General features: G+C 46.5%; 1 protein-coding gene across 2 annotated transcripts in view; it reads left to right on the forward strand.

Moving 5' to 3' along the window:
* LOC121289592 (Kv channel-interacting protein 2-like) overlaps positions 1–25,921 on the forward strand; it is a 122,440-nt gene that overhangs the window by 18,021 nt on the left and 78,498 nt on the right. Inside the window, exon 2 of one of the 2 annotated variants that reach the window (XM_041209174.1) lies at positions 1,518–1,527. The exons of the other annotated variant lie outside the window; for it this stretch is intronic. Coding sequence (XP_041065108.1) covers positions 1,518–1,527 — 10 coding nt within the window. The remainder of the gene's footprint in view (positions 1–1,517; positions 1,528–25,921) is intronic. 2 annotated transcript variants of the gene reach the window in all.

The raw sequence follows: 25,921 nt of genomic DNA on the forward strand, positions 1-25,921 counted from the left end.
CCCCCCATCATTGAGGATGAGGATACTTGTGGAGCCTTCCCCTCCAGTGAGTAGTTTAATTGTCCACTACTATTCATGGATGTGGCAGGACTGCAGAGCTTAGATCTGCTCTGTTGGTTGTGAGATCGCCTAGCTCTGTCTACCACTTGCTGCTTATGCTGGTTGGCACACAAGTAGTCCTGTGTTATAGCTTCACCAGGTTGACACCTCATTTTTAGGTATGTCTGGTGCTGCTCCTGGCATGCCCTCCTGCACTCTTCATTGAACCAGGGTTGATCACCTGGCTTGATGGTAATGCTGGAGTGGGGGTTATGCTGGGCCATGGGATTACAGATTGTGTTCGAGTACAATTCTGCTGCTGCTGATGGCCCACAGTGCCTCATGGATGCCTAGTCTTGAGCTGCTAGATCTGTTTGAAATCTATCTCATTTAGTACAGTCGTGGTGCACCACAACACGATGGAGGGTATCCTCACTGTGAAGGCAGGACTTCATCTCCACAATGACTATGCGATGGTCACTCCTACCGATACTGTTATGGACAGATGCATCTGCGGCAGGCAGGTTGGTGAGGATGAAGTCAAGTATGTTTTTCCCTCTTGTTGGTTCCCTCACCACCAGCCACAGACCCAATCTAGCAGTCCTTTAGGACTCGGCCAGCTCGGTCAGTAGTGGTGCTACCAAACCACTCTTAATGATGGACATTGCAGTCCCTCACCCAGAGTACATTCTGCACCCTTGGCACCCTTGGTGCTTCCTCCAAGTGGTGTCCAACATGGAGGAGCACTGATTCATCGAGACATGGTAATCAGCAGGAGGTTTCCTTGCCCATGTTTGGCCTGATGCCAGGAGACTTCATGGAGTCTGGAGTTGATATTGAGGACTCCTGGGCAACTCCCTCTTGCTTGTATACCACTGTGCCGTGGTTTGATAAAACTGAATGGCTTGCTAGGCCATTTCAGAGGGCACATTGCTGTGGGCCAGAGCAGGTAAGGATGGCAGATTCCCAGATGGGTTCAACAATGGCTTCTTGGTCCGCATTAGGCTTTTAATTCTTATTTAATAGGACTGAGATGAGGGAAAATACTTCACTCAAAGGGCTGTGAATCTTTGGAGTTCTCTACCCCAGAGGATTCTGGATATGCCATCATTGAATACGTTTAAGGTTGAGATAGATGCTGGGATTTTCCGGCCTCATTGTGGCAGGGCTCATCATGGGAGATTTGGCGGCCCAACCAAAAGTCCCTTGACTTTCGGCAGGACCGGATGATCCCAGTGGTGAGCAGGGGTGGAAAATGCCACCTGGAGAGATTTTTGGTGTCTCAGTGAATCAAGAGACATCGGGACCAGGTGGGAAAGTGGAGCTGAAGTCCGAGATCATCCATGATCCTATGAATGGCGGAGTAGGCTCGATGGGCCGAACGACCTATGTCTCCTGTTTCTTGAGTTTTTGATCTGAAGCACAGTGGAGAAAGCCAGATGTTCCTGAGGGGAAAGTAGGTGGTTTTGCTAACAAAGGGGCTAAGTGGTCAGAAGCTCAACTCAAGGTCAAGTATGACACCAAGTTTGCCAACAATCTAGTCCAGCTGAGACTGTTGCCAGGGAGTGAGTGGCTAAAGAATGGGGTTGGTGGTGGAAACTGAAAACAATGGCTTTGGCCTTCCCAATATTCAGCCAAAGGAAATTTCTGCTGATCCACTCGTGGATATTGAATACGCAGTCTGATAATTCAATGATAGTGGAGGTGATGAGAGGACCCAGCTAACTGCTGACAGTTCTCAATTTCTCTATAGCTGACATCTTTAACAGGGTTTACATTCTGGGTTTTCATTGGCTGAAATCTGTCTGCTAAGAATGTCCTTTACAGTTTGCAGTGCAGGAACTGACCTGCTTGGTGTGATAGGTTCAGCTTTGGCAGCTCTCTTCTCAGATTTGATAAGGAGGGGCAAACAGGGTGCAAGGCTTTCTGCAGCAGCAGCACTGATGATGGGAGATTATCCCTTAGGGCAATAGCTAAAGGAACTAACATATATACTGGACGAGGAGAGCTGGGATGGAATCAAGGTAAACTCACTCACGACGCTGAAGGGGTTAAAAAATTGTTTTCAAACTGAGGCAGCTATGCTGATGAAATTTGAATGATATTTGGTATTAAGTGCACTTTATGGCTTGTAGATGTGCTAATGTGATCTAAATATTGTCCATTTCAGAAAAAAAAATGTAGTGATTCTAGTGGTTACATTTACATCCACTCTCTTCCTGCCTCAGCTATTGATGCCATTTAGTCAGCTCATTACACCAGCTATCAGGAGATATCTCTGCTCGCCTGTCAAAAAAGAGTACAGAAGAGTTTATCTATGAGAGTGCTGTCCAAAACTCCAGGCCCAAGCCAGGGTAAAACTCACCTCTGGGTCAGAAGGATCCCACACTTGGGAGTTGGTGCCTAAAGATATCGGGACCCTCTGCTTTAGAATTCCCTCCCCACGTCACTCTGCCTCTCTACCTGGCTCTCCTACTTTAAGATGATCTTTAAAACCTACCTCTTTGACCAATTATCTGCCCCTTGTATCCCTTTGTTGATTTTTTTTTTTTAAATTCATTTACAGGATGTGGGCAACACTGGCTAGGCTGTCACTTTTTGCCCATCCCTAATTGCCCTTGAGAAGGTGGTGGTGAGCTGTCTTGCTGAACAACTGCAGTCCCTGTGGTGTAGGTACACCCACTGTGCTGTTAGGGAGGGAGTTCCAGGATTTTGACTTCATTGACAGTGAAGGAATGGCGATATATTTCCAAGTCAGGATGGTGAGTGGCTTGGAGGGGAACTTCCAGGTGTTGGTGTTCCCAACTGTCTGCTGCCCTTGTCCTTCTAGATGGCAGGGGTCGTGCACTTGGAAGGTGCTGTCTAAGGAGACTTGGTGAATTCATGTGCAGTGCATCTTGTAGATGGTACACACTGCTGCTACTGTGCATCAGTGGCAGAGGGAATGAATGTTTGTGGATGTGGTGCCAATCAAGCGACTGCTTTGTCCTGGATGGTGTCAAGCTTCTTGAGTGCTGTGGGAGCTGCACTCATCCAGGCAAGTGGGAAATATTCCATCACACTCTTGACTTGTGCCTTGTAGATGGTGGTCAGGCTTTGGGGAGTCAGGAGGTGAGTTACTCGTTGCAGGATTCCTAGCCTCGGAACTGCTATCATATCCACAGTATTTACATGGCTAGTCCAGTTCAGTTTCTGGTCAATGTTAACCCCCAGGATGTTGATAGTGGGGCATTCAGTGATGGTAATGCCATTGAATGTCAAGGGGCAATGGTTAGATTCTCTCTTGTTGGAGATGGTCAGTGCCTGGCATTTGTGTGGTGCGAATGTTTCTTGCCACTTATCAGCCCAAGCCTGGATATTGTCCAGGTCTTGCTGCATTTGGACATGGACTGTTTCAGTATCTGAGGAGTCACAAATGGTATTGAACATCGTGTAATCATCAGCGAACATCCCAACTTCTGACCTTATGATGGAAGGAAGATCATTGATGAAGCAGCTGAAGGTGGTTGGGCCGAGGACAGGACTCTGAGGAGCTTCTGTGAAGCACTTTTGGCCATTTCACTACACTAAAGGCACTATATAAATTCTGTTGTTAGTGCTGGTGATGGATTGAAGTCCTACTTCAGGGACATAATCTAGGCTGACGTTCCCAATCCAGTACTGAGTCTCCTGTCATGCCCATCCTCATGGCACCCCACCCCACGCATTCTCTATTGGCCACCTGACATGTCCACTCTCGCGGTGCTCCGCCTTACTATGTCCAGTCGGAGAGCTAACCATCCCTTCATAATCTGATTGGATGATTCTTGACCGTCAGTCAAAGAACTTTTTTCCCCCACCTCCAACAATTTTAGTATTAATAATTAACACTGTTCAAAGAGAAGATCATATCCTATGAACACTCAGCTCAATTGCCTGCACCAGTATCCTGGGGATTAATCGTCACCTTGGAGAGGCCCCAGAGCGATCCTGAAGCGCTCTTCACATCTCGAGACATTCTAAAGTGCTCAACAGCCAATGAAGTTCTTGCCAAGTGTATTCACTGTTTGAATAGGGAAACACAGCCGCTAATTGTACACAGCAAGATCCCACAGACAGTGATGAGGCCTTCTCTGTGACAATGGGCAGGATTTTCTGGCCCCGACACTGGTGGGCGTCATCGCAAGTGGGACGGGAACATTCGGGGAGCCGTTGACTTTTAACAGCTCCCCAAATTTTCCCGTCCCACCCACGACAATGCTCGCTGGCGGCAGGTCTGGAAAACCTCCCCTCGGAAGAGTCTGATCATGGAGAAAATCTTAAACAGGACGTCTAAAGGTGAGGTTCCTCTTAAACAGGGAGCCTTTTCAGTTATTTATTCTGTCACGGGATGTGGGCGTCGCTGGCTGGGGCAGCATTTACTGCCCATCCCTAATTGCCCTTGAGAAGGCGGTGGTGAGCTGCCTTCCTGGATCACTGCAGTCCCTGTGGTATAGATACACCCACAGCCTGATAATGAGGCTTCTCTTTGACAGATTCTAAAGGCCCCAGTTTAACAGGGAATTTACAAGGGGTCTGATAAAGGAGGTCCCCTTTAACAGGGCAGGTGTCTGATGATGAGACGTTCGAACAGGGATCCCGAAAGCAAGACTACTTTCTGAAAGAGATTGTAACGGAGCCAGTGATTTGCACTTACTGAAACTTCTCACATTGCCACAAATAGAGAACCAGCAGTAAAAGCACAATTGGCAAGAAATGTGTAGAAACAGGAGGATAATGAGTGGTAAAAGCAAAAAACTGCGGATGCTGGAAATCCAAAACAAAAACAAAAATGCCTGGAAAAACTCAGCAGGTCTGGCAGCATCTGCGGAGAGGAACACAGTTAACGTTTCGAGGTGTGAGGGTGGATGCGCGGGAGATGGGGCCGGACATGGTTGAGGGCCCTGTCAACCACCATGTGTGGAAAACCTCAGTTAAGGAAGAAGGAGGACATGTCAGAGGAACTGTTTTTGAAAGTAGCATCATCAGAACAGATGCGACGGAGGTGAAGGAACTGAGAGAATGGGATGAGTGGGATTGGAGACATGACTGTTACAAACATGGCTGGACTAGAATCTACTTCACCTGGCGAGAGCTTCAGTAGTTGTTTCAGGGGGGAGAGTTCAAAGTACTTAAAGTGGAAATGTATCTGCTCAGTTGCGCAATAGCATGAGACATTAGAATAACTCTGTGATCACTCACTGTTGGTCAGACTAAAGGATCACTTCACTGATATAAAGTTCAGGAAACTCAGGTTGCACTGAGAATTTCGGGATAGAGGTCGGAGTAAAGCTTCCCAACAATATCCTGTTTAAAGAGAGCCATCCCCATCAGGATTCTTTACACAGAGCACTTTACAACCCATTAAGTATGTCTGAAGTAGGTATTGCTGTATTGTGGGAATCACGGCAACTAATTTGTGCACAGCAGGATCCCACAGACAACAATGTGATAATGACCAAATAAGCTACTTTTTGTGATGTTGGTTGAGGGATAAATATTGGCCAGGACACTGGGGATGACTACCCCTCTCTTCAAAATAGTGCCACGCAATCTTTTACCTGAGAGGACCTCCATCTTAAAGGCCGTACAGCTGTGACGGTGCTGCACTCCCACAGTGCTGCACAGGGAGGGTCAGTCTGGATTTTGTGCTCAAGCCCCTGGAGTGGGACCCACAACCTCCTGATTCAGAGGTGAGTGTGCTATCCACAGACTGCCAGCACCCAGCCTCACCCACTCCTCGAACTGCTGAGCATGAAGGGGGTGTGTGAGAGACACTGGCCCAGGAGAGAAAGCGGTGAATGAGGGTTCCCTGTTTTTCTGCTTTGGAGGTCGATTTGGAATGCTGTGCCACCTCTCTGTCACATCCTTGATGGCACAGTGATTGTACATTGTAACTGGGAGGAGTGTGGTAGGGAGAGAATCTGCCCAGAAACTGGAGATCGCAAGTGAGCTACAGAAATAGAAAATTGTTGGTGAGCCAATGATGTGGCTATGGTAACATTGCTTCAGCCACATACCCGAAAGTTCATGAACAATCCCTCGCATTCAATGTGGAATATGCTGGAAAAATTCAGCAGGTCCAGCAGCATTTGTGGAGAGAGAGAGACAGTTTATGCTTCGAGTCTGTATGACTCTTCTTCAGAGGCTGGCTCTGAGAAAGAGTCATACAGACTCGAAACGTTAACTCTGTTTCTATCTCCACAGATGCAGTCAGACTTGCTGAGTTTTTCCAACAATTTCTGTTTTTGTTTCAGATTTCCAGCATCTGCAGTATTTTGCCTTTATTTAATATAGAATGATGTTTTTGCACCTTCACACTCTTCATGTGGTTGATGTAATAGAGGGACTTACGTCTGATTAATACTTTGCCAGGGTGGTGATGACATGCTTATATCTCCACACTCTCCTTTGCTTCATAACATGGGTGAATGTGTATACTTGCTCAACATATATCACCATTCAGCACGCAAGTCTATTATAACAATCATCAAACACTTGCTAAGATGTGCATTGTGCCAAGAAGGTTAAGGTTCACATCCTCATAGAAAAAAAAGAAAAACTTGCATTCATATAGCGCCTTCACAGCCTCAGCATGCCCCAAAGCGCTTTAAGGCCAATGAGGAATTTTTTGACGAGTAGTCGCTGTTGCAGTGTGGGAAACAAGGCAGCCAATTTGCGCACAGCAAGATCTCACAAACAGCAAAGATCAGAGGATCTGTTTTATTGGCGTTGTTTAGGGTTGAATATTGGCACCAGATATTTGCCCAGCAACAGTGTCTATTACTCATTTCTTTATCCACTAATCAGAAAGTTTCATTCACTACATGTGACCAGTAGCCAAATATTGGACAACACTGAAGCAGAGAGTGGTGACATTTCTTCAGAGTTTTCGCTGATCCCTCAGTCAAGGTGCTCAGCGCTGCCAAGGTGAGGGCAGGAGGAGGGCAGGCGCTGACATAATCGCGGGTGTGGGCACGCGCTGAGTGAAAGCTGCCTCAGGGGAGCTGAAGACTTCAAAACAATTAAATACAGATTTTAAAATCTGGAAAAAAAAATGTCACCGCGTCAACTGAACAATAAGCACGATGAAAATTCTGCCCATACATTTTTAATTTTTTTTTCCCTTAATGACGGAAACCTCACACCGTCCTTGGATGAGGTTTCACCAAAAATAACAAAGTCCACCTGGCAGATTCGCCTGTCCGCCAGCCGGAAGGTGGGATGGGCCACGAGAAATCAGGGCCCGTTGGAACTTTGGCAACTTTAATCGTTTGCTTAATTGTCGACGGGCCGCTTCCGACTTCTGCGCACGCCCGCTGACCGGAATATCGCGCGGGATGACATCGGGACGCTCACCCGGCGTCGCCACGTGCGATTTCGCATCTGATCGGGTCGGGCGCGTGCTCAGACGCCAACCTAAAAAACCCCTGCCCATGGAATGAATTCAGATCAAACATCTTCCGTTTCCTTTGACTTTTGTTCCTTTCCATTCACCCCCTGAAAGCAGACGGTGTGATTGTGGGATGAGAAATCTGAGCTGAAGGGTTCCTCAATCTGAGACTCTGCTGGTTGGACGGCACAAATGATGGATAGCGGCAGGAGGGCATGCACCTCACAGGCTTGTGTTCCGTTGTCATGACATCAAAAAGGAGAAAATGAGCGATCCCTTCTTGTTATTTATTATACTGGTCTAAAAGCCTATCCCAAACCCATCATAACCTGCTCGTCCAACTTGTGTTTAGCTGGTTAAATTCACTGGATGTGAAATAGTGCTGTAACGTGGATGCAATGCTAATGCCTCATTCTGGAACTCATTCATTTCTTTGCAATCAATTTGAAAGGCAGATGGTTTTGTCCTAAGGAGACTTTATGGTCCTTTTTCTGAGCCGAACAGAACCTGGCTGAGTTAACACTAAAAAAAAATGAAAGGGCTACAAAGGAACCACAATGTTTGACCCTCCTCCTGGAAGGGCTGGGTCGGATGTGGAAGAGGGGAGCTGATTTGTGGAGGCCATATTGCTACTTTCTTTATTATTCATTCATGGGATATGGCCGTCATTTATTACTCACCCCTAATTGCCCTTGAGGAGGTGGTGGTGAGCTGCCTTCTTGAACCGCTGCAGTCCATGTGGTGTAGGTACACCCACAGTGCTGTTAGCGAGGGAGTTCCAGGATTTTGACCCAGCGACAGTGAAGGAACGGCGACATATTGCCAAGTCAGGATGGTGTGTGCGATATCGGAGCGGTGTGTGCCCATGTGGTTACTGTCCTTGTTCTTAGAATCGTAGAAAGTTCATGGCACAGGAAGAGTCCACTCGGCCCATTGTGTCCATGCCAGCTGAGAAACAAGCCACCCCAGCCTAATCCCACTTTCCAGCATTTGGTCTGTAGCCCTGCAGGTTCCGGCATTTGAAGTGCATGTCCAGACAACTTTTAAATGAGTTCAGGGTTTCTGCCTCTACTACTCTTTCAGGCAGTGAGTTCCAGACTCCCATAACCCTCTGGGTGAAAATATTTTCCTCATCTTCCCTCTAATCTTTCTACCAATCACTTTAAATCTATGCCCCCTTGTCACTGACCTCTCTGCTAAAGCGAATAGGCCCTTCCCATCCACTCTATCCAGGCCCCTCACAATTTTGTACATCTCAATCAAACCTCCCCTCAGCCTCCTCTGTTCCAAGGAGAACAACCCCAGCCTATCCAATCTTTCCTCATAGCCGCAATTTTCCAGTTCTGGCAACATCCTGGTGAATCTCCTCTGTACCCTCTCTAATGCAATTACATCCTTTCTGTAATGAGGTGACCAGAACTGCACACAGTACTCAAAGTTGTGGCCTAACTAATGATTTATACAGTTCCAGCATAACCTCCCTGTCTTATTCTCTATACTTCAGCTAATAAAGGAGAGGATTCCATATTCCCTCCTAACCACCTTATCGACCAATCCTGCTACTTTTAGGGATCGGTCTGGACATTCACTCCAAGGCCCCTCACTCCCTTTACACCTCTCAGTACCCGCTCATTACTTCTGTAATCCTTTGCCTTGTTTGAACTCCCCGAATGCATCACTCACACTTCATGGAGTTGAATTCCATTTTGCCACATTTCTGTCCACCTGACCAGTCCATTGATATCTTCCTACACTCCACAGCTATCCTCCTCGCCATCAACAATTTTGTATCATCTGCAAACTTCTTGATCATGTCCCCGAACATTAATGTCCTAATCATTAATAATTACCACAAAAAGCCAGGGTCCTAGTACTGAGCCCTTCAGAACCCCACTGGAAGCAGGCTCCCAGTTGCAAAATTACCCATCAACAATTACCCTTTGTTTCCTGCCACTAAGCCAATTTTGTATCCAGCTTGCTACATTCCCCTGGATCCTAGGTGGTAGAGGTGATGGGTTCGGAAGGGGCAACAGAAAATATGATATAGCACTATAGTGCCTCCTACTGGACACCTGAAGTGTTTTATAGCCGATGAAGTGTAGTTACTGTTGTAATGCAGCCAATTTTCACACAGCAAGATCCCACAAACAGTAATGTGATAATGACCAGATAATCTGTCTTTTTTGTGATGTTGGTTGAGGGATAAATATTGGCCAGGACACTAAGGGAGAACTCCTCTGCTCTTCTTCAAATCAGTACCCATCTTGTAGCTCAGATGTATTTAACATCTCATCTGAAAGACAGCACTTCTGGCAGTGCAGCACTCCCTCAGTACTGCCCTGGCACGTCAGCCTTAATTTTTATTCTCAAGTCCTAGAGAGGGACTTGAACCCAGAACCTTTTGCCTTTAAGGTATGCGTGCTACCCACTGAGCCACAGTTGAAATTTAGTTATAGTCTTGTATATTCAAGGTTGAGATAGACAGATTTTTAATCATTAAGGGAATCAATGGCTATGGGAAAAAGGCAGGAAAGTGGAGTTGAGGATTATCAGATCAGTCATGACCTTATTGAATGGTAGAGTAAATTCGATGGGCTGAATGGCCTACTTCTGCTCCTGCATCTTATGGCCTGATGGTTTAGTTTGCCCTATGCTTGGTTGAGAGTGCCTGGCAACACTTTCTGCACCAATTAAGTGGCATGAACCAGAGGGGACCTTCATATCTTCCATCTAATCTGCCTCAAACTTCAATCACTGACAGTAAAAGTATAATGCTTTCATCACCAATACTTCCAGTCTCCAGCAGACAAATGACAGCCTCGTTGCTCGCTCTCCTCTCAGGCCTTCCACTTTGCCTGCCCCAGTCAATCAGCCTCATCAAGGCCTTTACCACCTTCAGGTTCAAATATTCTTGTATTCTCCTGACCAGTCTTTCCACCCAGCTCCTCCAAAACTCTGCTGCCCATAACCTAACTCGCCCCAAGTCTCGTTCACCTATCACTCCTGTGCTCGCTGACTTCTATAAGTTCCTGGTCCCACAACACAGATTTAAAATTCTCATTTTTGTGTCCTAAATCCCTCCATGGCCTCACCACCTCCCTATCCCTGTAACCTCTTCCAGTCCTATAACTCTTCGAGAACTCTGCACTCCTCCAATTCCAGCCTTTTGCACAAGCCTGATTTTAAATGTCCACCATCGGCAGCCATGCCTACAGCTGCCTGGGCCCTAAGCTCTGGATTTCCCTCCCTAAACCTCTTTGTCTGTCTCTCATCTTCTAAGATGCTCCTTAAAAATCTATCTCTTTGACTGAGCTTTTTGTCAGCTGTCCTGAAATCTCCTTATTTGGCTCAGTGTCATGTTATGAACATATGAAATAGAAGCAGAAGCAGGCCATTCAGCCCCTCGAGCCTGCTCTGCCACTCAATAAGATCACGGCTGATCTGTTTGTGTTTCGATTTCCACATTCCCATCTACCCCTGATAACCTTTGATTCCTTTGCCTAACAAGAATCTATCTACCTCTGCCTTAAAAATATTCAATGACCCCGCCTCCACCACCTTCTGAGACAGAGAGTTCCAAAGTTACACAACCCTCAGAGAGAAAAAAATTCTCCTCATTTCTCTCCTAAAAGGGCGACCCCTAATTTTTAAATAGTGCCCCCTAGTTCTGGACTCAACCACAACAGGAAACACGCTTTCCATGTCCACCTTGTCAATACCGTTCAAGATCTCATATACTTCATTCAAGTCACCCATCGCTCCTCTAAACTCTAGCCTAACCTTTCCTCATAAGACCACCCACTCATTCCAGGTATCAATCTAGTAAACCTCCTCTGAACCACCTCCAATGCACTTACATCCTTCCTGAAATAAGGAGACCAAAACTGCACAATATTTGAGGTCCCCTGTATACAATGCCCTGTATAACTGAAGCATAACATCCTTACTTTTATGTTCAATTCTTCTCATAATAAAATATAGCATTCCATTGGCCCTCTTAATTACTTGCTGTACCTGCATGCTAACTTTTGGTGATTCATGCACTAGAACACCTAGATCCCTCCGCACCTGCAGCCTTTCTCTGTCTAAGTAATACTCTGTGACGTTGTTCACTTTGGCGAAGAATAAAAAAGCATTTTCCTACATTATACTCCATCTGCCAGATCTTTGCCCACTCACTCAACTTATCAATATCCATATGCAATCTCATGTCCTTTCACAACATACCTTCGTACCTATTTTTGTGTTGTCTGCAAATTTAGCCACCATGTCTGTGCTGCTCTCATCTAAGTCATTGATATAAATTGTAAGAAGTTGAGACCCCAGCACAGACTCCTGCGGGACTCCATTCATCACATCCTGCCAATCAGAAAAAGACTCATTTATGCATACTCTCTGTTTTCTGCCAACAGACAATCTTCTATCCATGCTACCATGTTACCCCCTACACCATGAGCTTTTATTTTCCACAATAACCTTTGATTTGGCACCTTATCAAAATCCTTCTGGAAATCCAAGTACAGCACATCTATAGGCTCCCCTTTATCCACAGCATGTGTTACTCCTTCAAAGAACTCTAATGAATTAGTTAAATATGATTTTCCCTTCACAAAACCTGTGAAGTGCTGTGGGATGTTTTACCATATTCGAGGTGCTGTATAAAAGCAGGTTATCACTGTCTGGAAGAGGTCTAAAAGGCAGTATTATACACATTACTCCACCAGTGAGATTGAACTGAAAGGATGCAGTTGGATCACATCTTATACTCAATATTGTATACTCTCAATTAATTTATATATTCCAACATTTCTGTTACCCTTTCTCATTGATCTCTGTATCAAGCCTCATTGGCTAGGCAGACTGCAAAGGTAATGAAAATTATACAAACTTCACAAAGAGGTGAATTGTCAGACAGTTTGAGTCTTGGAATCAGTCTGTAGGAGTTAAGTGTTAAATAGGCATGAGAAAATGTCAAGAAATCATAAACTGTTCACAATATATCTGAGCTTCAGCTACACATTGGAGAGAATATGTCCACACAGACAGTTACAAAGGGACAGTAACACGGGGAGACAGTAACACAGAGACCATAACACAGGGAAACATTAACACAGAGACAGTAACACGGGGAGGCAGTAACACGGGGAGGCAGTAACACGGGGAGACAGTAACACAGAGACAGTAACACGGGGAGACAGTAACACAGAGACCGTAACACGGGGAGACCGTAACACGGGGAGGCAGTAACACGGGGAGACAGTAACACAGAGACCGTAACACGGGGAGACCGTAACACGGGGAGACATTAACATGGGGAGACAGTAACACGGGGAGACAGTAACACAGAGACAGTAACACAGACACCATAACACAGGGAGACAGTAACACAGAAACCGTAACACGGGGAGACAGTAACACGGGGAGACAGTAACATGTGGAGACAGTAACACAGGGAGACAGTAACACGGGAGAGAGTAACACCGAGACAGTAACAAGGGGAGACAGTAACACAGGGACCGTAACACGGGGGAGACAGTAACATAGAGATAGTAACACGGGGAGACAGTAACATGGAGGCAGTAACACACAGAGACAGTAACACAGGGAGACGGTAACACTGGGGAAACAGTAACACGGAAAAAATAGTAGCACAGGCAGACAGTAACGCAGGGAGACAGTAACACGGGGGAAAATAATAACACAGGGAGACAGTAACACCGGGAGACAGTAACACAGAGGCAGTGACACAGGGAGACAGTAACACCGTGGAAATAGTAACATGGGGAGACAGTAACACAGAGACAATAACACGGGGAGACAGTAACACAGAGACAATAACACGGGGAGACAGTAACACAGAGACCGTAACACGGGGAGACAGTAACTTGGGGAGACCGTAACTTGGGGAGACAGTAACACAGAGATCGTAACACGGGGAGACGGTAACACCGGGGAAATAGTAACACAGGGAGACAGTAACACGGGAAGGGTATAACACGGGGAGACAATAACACGGGAAGACAGTAACACGGAGACAGTAAGACAGCGAGTATAACATGGGGAGTATAACACCACTGGGGAACCTTCCTGGTAATTTCACCCAGTGAATGTTTTTTGAGAAAGTTGGGATATTCTTTTCCTTGCCTTGTTTGAGGGTTTTGAAGCCAAACTGGCCCAGATCTTCCTGTCCCCAGATCATTAGAGACTGGACATACAGCCCAAGGTGCGCGTCAGGGACCCATGAAAGTCCTGACAAATTGACCCTCTGTAGGAACTGCCGGGTAAGATTTAATTTCCGACTGGCAATTCCCCTGCTCCCTGGACCCTCTGGGTATTTAAAATATAATTAGAGAAACATGGTCACTGTGATGACAGTAGACAGATGCATAATGGAGGCAGGACAGGAGAAGGGGCAGACTCTGCATTGCCATCATCTCCTGGCCTACATGAGGAGGCACAGAACCAGATAACCTTCCCAAGAAATCAGATCCAACTCCAACAACAACAAAAACTATACAGCACCTGTAATGTAATCCCGAGGTTCTTTCCATGTGCATTATCAAACAAAATTTGGCACTGAGGCACGTAGGTTGATGTTCAGATAGGTGACCGAATTGCTTGGTCAAAGAGGAAGGTTTTAAAGAGTGTCTTAAAGGAGAGGAGAGAGGCGAAGAGGTTTAGGGAGGGAATTCTGGAATGGCAGGCCTTGTTAGCTGAAGGCCAGTGATGGAGTGATTAAAATTGAGAACGTTCAAGAGACCAGAATTGGAGGAGGACAGAGACCCCAGGGGTTGAAGTGCTGGAGGGCCGAGTGGAGAAATGACTGTGGAGTGCTGGTTGGCACAGGATCTGTAATCCTCTCTGCCACCTGCTCCCCAACACCACCCCAATGCATTTGATCTGAAATGCTCACCCTCCATCGCAAGCTGCTTTTCACTTACTCTTTCATGAGATGTGGGCTTCACTGGCTGGGCCAACATTTATTGCCCATCCCTAGTTGCCCTTGAGAAGGTGGTGGCGAGCTGCCTTCTTGAACCGCTGCAGTCCATGTGGTGTAGGTACACCCACAGCGCTGTTAGGGAGGGAGTTCCAGGATTTTGACCCAGTGACAGTGAAGGAACAGCCGATATATTCCCAAGTCAGCTTGGTGAGTGACTTGGAGGGGAAGTTCCAGTTGGTGGTGTTCCCATCTCTCTGCTGCCCTTGTCTTTCTGGGTGGCAGAGTTAGTGGGTTGGAAACAGGATTAACAGAAGGTGTAAAGACAGAACCAGCTGAAGTTTTCGAACTGTGGCTGTTAACTGATTATTAGAGCTTTTAATGGTAGGTATAGATCAAAGTGAAGTATACATTAAACAAGCTGTCTGATAGACCCACAAACTGTCTGTTGCATTAAACTTTTATATCAGATGTTTCCAAGCTGACTCTCATGAATATTTAATCTTCTGTCTCTGTCAGTCTGTGTTTTTCAAAAAGGCAACCTGCTTCAGCAGGTCGTTAATATTCCCCCTTGTCATTTACCTTATTCCTACCAGTAACAATCCCTCTACACCATCCCCATCAAACACTCCCAGGACAGGTACAGCACGGGGTTAGATACAGAGTAAAGCTCCCTCTACACTGTCCCCATCAAACACTCCCAGGACAGGTACAGCACAGGGTTAGAAACAGAGTAAAGCTCCTTCTACACTGTCCCCATCAAACACTCACAGGACAGGTACAGCACAGGGTTAGAAACAGAGTAAAGCTCTCTCTACACTGTCCCCATTAAATACTCCCAGGACAGGTACAGCACAGGGTTAGAAACAGAGTAAAGCTCTCTATACACTGTCCCCATCAAATACTCCCAGGACTGGTACAGCACGGGGTTAAATACAGAGTAAAGCTCCCTCTACACTGTCCCCATCAAACACTCCCAGGACTGGTACAGCACGGGGTTAGAAACAGAGTAAATCTCCCTCTACACTGTCCACATCAAACACTCCCAGGACAGGTACAGCACAGGGTTAGATACAGAGTAAATCTCCCTCTACACTGTCCCCATCAAACACTCCCAGGACAGATACAGCACGGGGTTAGAAACAGAGTAAATCTCCCTCTACGCTGTCCACATCAAACACTCCCAGAGCAGGTACAGCACAGGGTTAGATACAGAGTAAAGCTCCCTCTACACTGTCCCCATCAAACACTCCCAGGACAGATACAGCACGGGGTTAGAAACAGAGTAAATCTCCCTCTACACTGTCCACATCAAACACTCCCAGAGCAGGTACAGCACGAGGTTAGATACAGAGTAAAGCTCCCTCTACACTGTCCCCATCAAACACTCCCAGGACAGGTACAGCACGGGGTTAGAAACAGAGTAAATCTCTCTCTACACTGTCCACATCAAACACTCCCAGAGCAGGTACAGCACAAGGTTAGATAGAGAATAAAGCTCCCTCTACACTGTCCACATCAAACACTCCCAGAGCAGGTACAGCACGAGGTTAGATACAGAGTAAAGAATGTGGGACGGGAGATTTTTGAAGAACAGGAGCCCTCTGGCTTGTGTTGATATTGATTTCAGGAAGCAGATGGCCAATCAGTCAAGGTGACCAGGAAGAAACTTAAGGAACGACTGCCTTTCCAGGAAGAATTGAATCCTGCTCCTGAATTGTGCCAACAGCTATCGACCATCCCTCCTTGGCTCGCCTCGCAGCTATTGATCTGAAAGAACAGACAATAGGTCAGGCGACAAGGACACCTCCTAGAATCAGAGTAGGGACGTTCCATACTGTCAGTCACAGGCCTCGCACAGAGCCTCCCTGCTCTGACAAACTCCACAGAAACACCCAGTTCGATTTGAGTTCATGTTCCTGATCCATCCTGGATGGATCTTGTTGCATGGCGGTTTGGGGAGACCTGTTTTTAGGTAAATGTGAACACCAACTTGTGTTAGTTCCAGTAAGCTGAGATAATGGGGTGGGCCATTATATCAGTAGTAACATTCCCCACCTTCTGAGCCTGAAGGCGAGGAGTTTGAACCCCACCTGGACAGTCACGGCGAGTGGGGGCTGGAGATCTGGCTCAGAATTTTGGATCACTGTTCTGGAGGATACCTCGCGTCCCATAATTGCGGGTGAGTCCGGACTCATTGTCATACAAATTGTGGGATCCTATAAAACCCTCTCGCTGAATCAGACCGACCTCTCTCTCTAGCCGGGGCAAAGGTGGTTCCTGTAATGGAAGGGAGCATTCACATCACATCCTGTCAGTCAGCTAATCAGCCTGAGGAGTATGGACACCTTTCAGGTGAGACGTTGAACCAGGATACAATCAGTCTGCTCAGGTGGTTGTACAAGATCCTATTTTGAAAGAAGAGCGAGAGAGTTCTCCCCAGTGTCCTGGGAACAACATTTACCATGCAACTAGCACGATTTAAGAAATATTATCTGGTGCTATTTTTGGGACTTTGCAGTGCAAAATTGACCGCCTCATTTCTTAAATTTCAGCAGTGACCACACTGATAAAAATCACATCCTTACCTGAATCAGGGAAATGTCCCTGTTGAAATGCAAAGCTTGCTTTTTTTTCACTGCTTCACACTGTTCTCTCCAAGTGTGAAAATACATCAGCAAACAAAAATGGAGATTTATATAAATGAATAAGGACATCAAACATAATTTATTTATAACTTCTGAGCCTCCACTGCACTTGCCTAAAGGGCCCAAAAACTGACCTTAACTTATCTTCTAGACATACTTCCTGTCCTGGGAGTGTTTGATGGGGACAGTGTAGAGGGAGCTTTACTCTGTATCTAACCCCGTGCTGTACCTGTCCTGGGAGTGTTTGATGGGGACAGTGTAGAGGGAGTTTTACTCTGTATCTAACCCTGTGCTGTACCTGTCCTGGGAGTGTTTGATGGGGACAGTGTAGAGGGAGTTTTACTCTGTATCTAACCCTGTGCTGTACCTGTCCTGGGAGTGTTTGATGGGGACAGTGTAGAGGGTGCTTTACTCTGTATCTAACCTCATGCTGTACCTGTCCTGGGAGTGTTTGATGGGGACAGTGTAGAGGGAGCTTTACTCTGTATCTAACCCTGTGCAGTACCTGTCCTGGGAGTGGTTGATGTGACAGTGTAGAGGGGACTTTACTCTGTATCTAACCCTGTGCTGTACCTGTCCTGGGAGTGTTTGATGGGGACAGTGTAGAGGGAGCTTTACTCTGTATCTAACCCTGTGCTGTACCTGTCCTGGGAGTGTTTGATGGGGACAGCGCAGAGGGAGCTTTACTCTGTATCTAACCTCATGCTGTACCTGTCCTGGGAGTGTTTGATGGGGACAGCGCAGAGGGAGCTTTACTCTGTATCTAACCCCGTGCTGTACCTGTCCTGGTGATCAACAAGGTGCATATGGTGTCTATGTTATGGTTCAAGAAACAAAAACTCGATTCATTCCTTAGAAGAACATCCGCACAAAGCTTGGAATTATTGTGAACTGTGAGGAGAAATAGTGTTGAGCCCCAGAAGGAAATTGACAGGTCGGTGTAATGTGCAGACAAGTGACGTAGGAAAGCTAATCACAGAATTGTTACAGTGCAGAAGGAGGCCGTTCAGCCCATCGTGTCTGCACCAGCTCTCCAAATGAACAATTCCCCCACCTGCTCCCTGTAACCCTACACATTCTTCCTTCTCAGATAACCGTCTAATTCCCTTTTGAATGCTTCTATTGAAGCTGCCTCCACCACACTCTCGGGTAGTGCATTCCAGACCCTCACCACTCGCTGCGTGAAAGTTTTTTCTCGTATCGCTTTTGTTCGTTTAAACCTGTGCCCTCTCACTTTCTACCCTTTCACGAGTGGTAACAGTTTCTCCCAATGTACTCTGTCCAGACCCCTCATGCTGGTGAATACCTCTATCAAATTTCCTCTCAGCCTTCTCTTCCCAAGGAAAGTAGTCCAAACTTCCCCAGCCTATCCATGTAACTGAAGTTTCTAATCCCTGGAACCATTGTCTTTTCTACAATCTCTCCAATATCTTCACATCCTTCCTAAAGTGCTTCACCCAGAACTAATGCAGAGAAGGAGGAAGTGATTTATTTTGGTTGGAAGAACATGGGGAGACAGTATAAAATAAAGGGTACAATTTTAAAGGGGATGCAGGAGTAGAGGTACACGGGTGTATATGTACATAAATATTGAAGGACAGGTTGAGAGCATGTTTAATAAAGCATACAGAATCATGGGTTTTATTAAGAGGGCATAGAATACAAGAGAAAGGAGGTTATGCTAAACCTGTATAAAACACTGGTTCAACCTCAGCTGGAGTATTGTGTCCCGCTCTGGGCACCACACCTTAGGAAGGATGTGAAGTCTTTGGAGAGAGTGCAGAAAAGATTCACGAGAATGGTTCCAGGATGAGAGACTTCAGTTCTGTGGATAGGTTGGAAAAGTTGGGATTGTTCTCCTTGGAGAAGAGAAGGCTGAGAGGAGATTTCATAGAGGGTTCAAAATCAGGAGCAGACAGGGCAAAACTGTTCCCATTAGTAGAACAGTTGGAAACCAGAGGACAGCAATTTACGATGACTGGCGATAGTGACATGAGGAAAAACGTTTTCACCCAGGACCTGGAATTCACTGCCTGAGAGAGCAGTGGAGGCAGATTCAATCGTGACTTTTAAAAGAGAATTGACTAATTATCTGGAGAGAAAACAATTACTGGGTGACCGAGAAACGGTGGGGGAGTGGGATTAGCTGAGTTGCTCTTACAGGGAGCTGACATGAACAAGGAGGGCTGAATAGCCTCATTCTATGCTGTAGCCATCCTCTAATCCTACCTTTTCCTAACACTTTCCTCCTCCCCTCTTCCTTGCCCCACCCTGTCTCCCCCATCCTCCTCCTTCCACCATCCCTTCTCCAACCACCCTCCTGTTCCTATTACTGTTTTATGGCCAGAGAAAGAGTTGAATTGTAGTATTGCGAAGGAACTTGTTTGAAAGGGGAGAATCCTCTGTTGATGTTGGTGCTTTGATATTGGTATCAATAGCTTACCAGCTGTAATCAAGATGTGTCGATAAGAGAGAGGGTTTGGCATGGGCTAGAACATAATACCTAGGAGCTGGAGTGAGCCATATGGCCCTTTGAACCTGCTCTGCTAGCTAAACTTGGACTTCAGTTTCACTCTCTTGCCTCATTCCCATACCCCTTAAATCCCTGCATCCCTGCACTGTCCAAAAATCTATCGATCTCATCCTTGAATATGTTCATTGACTGACCATCCACAACTTCCTGTGTTAGAGAATTCCAAAGGTTTGCAACCCTCTAAGAGAAGAAACTCTGCCTCATTTCAATCTTAAATGATCGTTCCCTTATCCTGGCACTGTGCCCACCACCCCTCCCTCGTTCTAGATTCTCTGCCTAAGGATACAACATCTTGGTACATACCCTATCAAGCTCCCTCAGAATGCATTTCAGTGAGATCATCTCTCATTCTTCTAAACTTTAGAGAGTACAGCCCAATTCCACTCAATCTCTCAGAATTAGAACCATAGAACACTACAGCACAGAAAACAAACCATTCGGCCCTTCTAGTCTGTGCCGAAATATTATTCCGCTAGTCCCATTGACCTGCACCTAGTCCATAACCCTCCAGACCTCTCCCATCCATGTATCTATCCAATTTATTCTTAAAACTTAAGAGTGAGCCCGCATTTACCACATCAGATGGCAGCTTGTTCCGCACTCTCACCACTCTCTGAGTGAAGAAGTTCCCCCTAATGTTCCCCCTAAACCTTTCCCCTTTCACCTTACAGACATGTCCTCTCATGTTTATCTCTCCTAATCTAAGTGGAAAGAGCTTACTCGCATTTACTCTGTCTATACCCCTCATAATTTTGTAAACTTCTATCAAATCTCCCTTCATCCTTCTACGCTCCAAGGAATAAAGTCCTAACCTATTTAATCTTTCCCTGTAACTTAACTCCTTAAGACCTGGCAACATCCTAGTAAATCTTCTCTGCACTCTCTCAATCTTACTGATATCCTTCCTGTAGTTAGGCGACCAGAACTGCACACAATACTCCAAAGTTGGCCTCACCAATGTCTTATACAACCTCACCATAACATCCCAACTCCTGTACTCAATATTTTGATTTATGAAGGCCAGTATGCCAAAAGCTGTCTTTACAACCTTGTCCACCTGTGATACCACCTTCAGGGAACTATGTATCTGAACTCCCAAATCCCTTTGTTCCTCCGCACTCCTCAGTGCCCTACCATTTACTTGTGTACTGTACTCCTCATTAAACAACCCGCATATCCCAGGAATCAATCTGATGAAGGCTGTTATATCCTTCCTTTGATAAGGAGGGCAAAACCGTACAAAGTATTCCAGGTGTATTCTCATCAAAATCCTATGCAATTGTGGTAAGACTTCCTTAGTCTTATATACAACCCCTTTGCAATAAAATGTGGTGTATTTGGATTTCAAGGAAGCTTTTGATAAGGTCTCACAAAAGAGGCTAGTAGGCAAGATTAAAGCACATGGGATCAGGGGTAATAAACTGGCATGGATTGAGAATTGGTTGACAGACCGGAAACAGAGAGTGGGAATAAATGGGTCTTTTTCTGGGTGGCAGGCGGTGACTAGTGGTGTACCGCAGTGATCAGTGCTTGGACCCCAGCTATTCACAATATATATAAATGACTTGGATGAGGAAACCAAATGCAATATTTCCAAGTTTGCTGATGACACAAAACTGGGCGGGGTTGTGAGTAGGATGCAAGGAGGCTTCAGGGCAATTTAGACAAGTTGTGCGTGTGGGCAAATACATGGCAATTGCAGTATAACATGGATAAATGTGAAGTTATACACTGTGGTATGAAAAGCAGAAAGGCAGAGTATTATTTAAATGATGACATTTTGGGAAATGTGGATGTACAAAGGGATCTGGGTGCCCTTGTTCACCAGACAATGAAAGTAAATAGGTGCAGCAAGCAATTAGATAGGCAGATGGTATGTTGGCCTCCATTACAAGAGGATTTGAGTTCAGAAGTAGGGTCTTCTTACTGCAGTTATACAGGGCCTTGGTGAGACCACACCTGGAGTACTGTGTGCAGTTTTGGTCTCCGTACCTAAGAAAGGATATACTTGCCATGAAGGGAGTGCAGCGAAGGTTCTCTAGGCTGATACCAGGGATGGCAGGACTGTCGTATGAGGAGAGATTGGTTCGACTGGGCCTGTATTCGCTAGAGTTTAGAAGAATGAGAAGGGATCTGTTTGAACCGTATAAAATTCTAACAGGGCTAGACAGACTGGATGCAGGGAGGATGTTTCCCCTGGTTGGGGAGTCTAGAACCAGGGGCCACAGTCTCAGGATATTGGGCAGGCCATTTAGGACTGAGATGAGGAAACATTTCTTCACTCAGAGGGTGTTCAATCTGTGGAATTCTCTACCACAGAAGGCTGTGGAGGCCGAGTCATATTCAAGAAAGAAATTGATAAATTTTTGGATATTAGGGACATCAAGGGGAATGGAGAGAAAGCAGGAATGTGGCATTGAAATAGAGGATCAGCCATGATCATAATGAATGGTGGAGCAGGCTCGAAGGGCCAAATGGCCTACTCCTGCTCCTAGTTTCTATATATCTATGTATCTATGTAAAAGCAAACTCACCATCTGCCTTCCCCATTGCTTGCTGTACCTGCATTTTAACTCTAGCACCCATCTATCATACTGGTCTGGAATGCACTGCCTGGGAGGGTGGTGGAGGCGGGTTGCCTCGCATCCTTTAAAAAGTACCTGGATGAGCACTTGGCATGTCATAATATTCAAGGCTATGGGCCAAGTGCTGGTAAATGGGATTAGGTAGGTAGGTCAGGTGTTTCTCACGTGTCGGTGCAGTCTCGATGGGCCGAAGGGCCTCTTCTGCACTGTGTGATACTGCAGATGTCTGAGACAGCAATAATAATTTATATCTATATAGCACCTTCAAAGTAACAAAACATCCCAGGATGCTTCACAGTTGCGTAAATCAAACAAAATTTGACCCCGAGTCACATAAAGAGATATTAGGGCAGATGGTCAAAAAAGGTGGGTGATAAAGTTCACATTAAGTCGAGGGAAGCTGAGGCAAGCGCTATCCCATAATGCTGGTGGGATGAGGGTCCCCAACAGAGTGGGGGCAGCAATAAACCCACCACACAGGAATGGGAAGTTTTGAGGAGTGTCTTAAGTGAGGAAAGAGAGGTAGAGAGTTTGAAGGACAGAATTCCAGAGCTGAGGACCTTTCAAGGGGTGTGGAAGAGGCCAAAATTAGAGAAATGTGGGGAACCTGAAGGGTCGTAGGGCTGGAGGAGGTTAGAAAGATTGGGGATTGTGTGTGGTGGGGGGGGACATCAAGAAGGGATTTGTAAATAAGGATGAGAATTTTAAACTTGAGGTGTTGACGGCTTGTTAGCCAATGTAGGCCAGGATACACAGGGGTGAGAGGTGAACAATGTAGGCCAGGATACACAGGGGTGAGAGGTGAACAATGTAGGCCAGGATACACAGGGGTGAGAGGTGAACAATGTAGGCCAGGATACACAGGGGTGAGAGGTGAACGATGTAGGCCGGGAAACACAGGGGTGAGAGGTGAACGATGTAGGCCAGGATACACAGAGGTGAGAGGTGAACGATGTAGGCCAGGATACACAGGGGTGAGAGGTGAACGATGTATGCCAGGATACACAGGGGTGAGAGGTGAACAATGTAGGCCGGGAAACACGGGTGACAGGTGAACGATGTAGGCCAGGATACACAGGGGTGAGAGGTGAACAATGTAGGCCAGGAAACACGGGGGTGACAGGTGAACGATGTAGGCCAGGATACACAGGGATGACAGGTGAATGATGTAGGCCGGGAAACACAGGGGTGAGAGGTGAACGATGTAGGCCAGGAAACACGGGGGTGACAGGTGAACGATGTAGGCCAGGATACACAGGGGTGAGTGGTGAACGATGTAGGCCAGGAAACACAGGGGTGAGAGGTGAACGATGTAGGCCAGGATACACAGGGGTGAGAGGTGAACAATGTAGGCCAGGAAACACGGGGGTGAGAGGTGAACAATGTAGGCCAGGAAACACGGGGGTGACAGGTGAACGATGTAGGCCAGGATACACAGGGGTGAGAGGTGAACGATGTAGGCCAGGATACACAGGGGTGAGAGGTGAATGATGTAGGCCAGGAAACACGGGGGTGACAGGTGAACGATGTAGGCCAGGATACACAGGGGTGAGAGGTGAACGATGTAGGCCAGGATACACAGGGGTGAGAGGTGAACGATGTAGGCCAGGATACACAGGGGTGAGAGGTAAACGATGTAGGCCAGGATACACAGGGGTGAGAGGTGAACGATGTAGGCCAGGATACACAGGGGTGAGAGGTAAACGATGTAGGCCAGGATACACAGGGGTGAGAGGTGAACGATGTAGGCCAGGATACACAGGGGTGAGAGGTGAACGGGACTCTGTGTCAGTTAGGACGCAGGGCTTTGGATGACCGGAAGTTTATGGAGGGTGGAAATTGGGAGGCCGACCTGGAACAGCCAAACGCGGAGGTAACAAAGGCACGGCTGAGGGTTTGAGCAGCCAATAAGGTGAGACCGAGGTTGAGTCGGGTGCCATTACAGAACTGCGAGCGAGGCTGTTCGGGTCGTGGTTCAGACACGTTGGCCGGGATTTTCCGGCCCTGTCGCGGGCGAGGCGGTGGGACCGGAATGTCACGGCAGCGGCCGGTGTGGAAAATCCCGCCGACTCGATGTGACATTCTAGTGTTACTCTGAAAAACTATCAGGAAAGTCAGTCACTTGGAAACTAATATTTACAATGCACTTTCCAAACTGCGAAGCTCTCGGACTCTTAGCCAATCACACACCATGTTTTGCTTTCCAGTATCATTCAGATTCGGATATGCACACATGTACTTATTTAAGTCAGATTAATCTTTACTTAGTAACAGGATCCAAGTGTTGCAGTAAAACATTGTGACTGATGATAGCAGGTTCAGCACCAGCCACTAGAGGGCACCTTTACTTCCAGGACTCAATGCTTATAGAAAATATTAAGGGGCTAGATGCTGGTAGGATGTTTTCCTTTGGTTGGAGTCTAGTACACAGAGGAACAGTCTCAGGATGAGGGAAGATCACTTAGGACGGAGATGAGGAGTAATTTCTTCACACAGATGGTGGTGAACCTGTGGAATCCTCTAGCCCAAAGAGCCATGAATGCTCTGTCGTTTATGTTTGAAGCTGAGATCGATAGATTTTTGGACCCGAAGAGAATCGGGAGACAAAGAGAGAGTGGGGGAAAGTGGAGTGGAGGTCAAGGAGCAGCCATGATCCTATCAAATGGCGGAGCAGGCTGAGGGGTCAAATGGCCTACTCCTGCCCCTAATTCGTACATTCATGGCTAGTAACTGCCTCTTTACTGTGTGGAGGATTTACAGCTGCTCCCAGTCTGGCTGAGGATCCTCATCGCACCAGTACTACGGGATAACTCCGGGATAAATCCGGGATAACTCTGGCCTCAGCTTCCCCTCGACTTAATGTGAGTTTTATCACATTTGGCTGAACAGCTGCTGCCCTTTTTGTGAATGAACACCCAGGGATCTTTGCAATTGGCAGCGTTAAATACCATGCCCTTTATCACCCAGCTCAATCTCTCTCTGATTACTATTCACCCTGGGGAGTCTGCAGCCTGATTCCCAGTCTACAGGACCCTTTAATATACCCAATCTCAGCATTTAGCACAAGGGCATCTATATGGTATTGTATCTGTTCCCTGCAGACGCCACATCTTCATCTATTACAAAGTAGGACTATCTGCTCGAATGTACAGAACAGTCCAGCCATCGATTAGCTACTTCAAAAGGTTATTTTGTGCTTCACAGCTGAAAAATTGTAATTTCACACAGTTGCAATGTGCTCAGTAAACCTTATTGTCAGAAAGACAAAATGCAGCACAGCAAAGCTAGCAAATTCCCTCGGGAATTCAGTAAGGCCAGCCACTGTATCACTGTTATAAAAACAAAAAAACTGCGGATGCTGGAAATCCAAAACAAAAACAGAATTACCTGGAAAAACTCAGCAGGTCTGGCAGCATCGGCGGAGAAGAAAAGAGTTGACGTTTCGAGTCCTCATGACCCTTCGACAGAACTGTAGAAATAGGAAAGGGGTGAAATATAAGCTGGTTTAAAGGTGGGGGAGGGGAAGAAGGGGGGTGTTGTTGGGACAAGCAAGCAGTGATAGGAGGAGATAACCAAAAGATGTCACAGACAAAAGAACAAAGAGGTGTTGAAGGTGGTGATATTATCTAAAAGAATGTGCTAATTAAGGGTGGAGAGCAGGACAAGCAAGGTAGCTCTAGTGGGGGTGGGGTGAAATGATTATAGCAGACCCCATTCCCATGCCTCCCCCCACCCCTGTTATGGGGAGTAGCAGACACATCCCAGAGA

This window comes from Carcharodon carcharias, chromosome 17 (assembly GCF_017639515.1).
Source record: "Carcharodon carcharias isolate sCarCar2 chromosome 17, sCarCar2.pri, whole genome shotgun sequence".
In the NCBI taxonomy this organism is placed as follows: Eukaryota; Metazoa; Chordata; class Chondrichthyes; order Lamniformes; family Lamnidae; genus Carcharodon; species Carcharodon carcharias.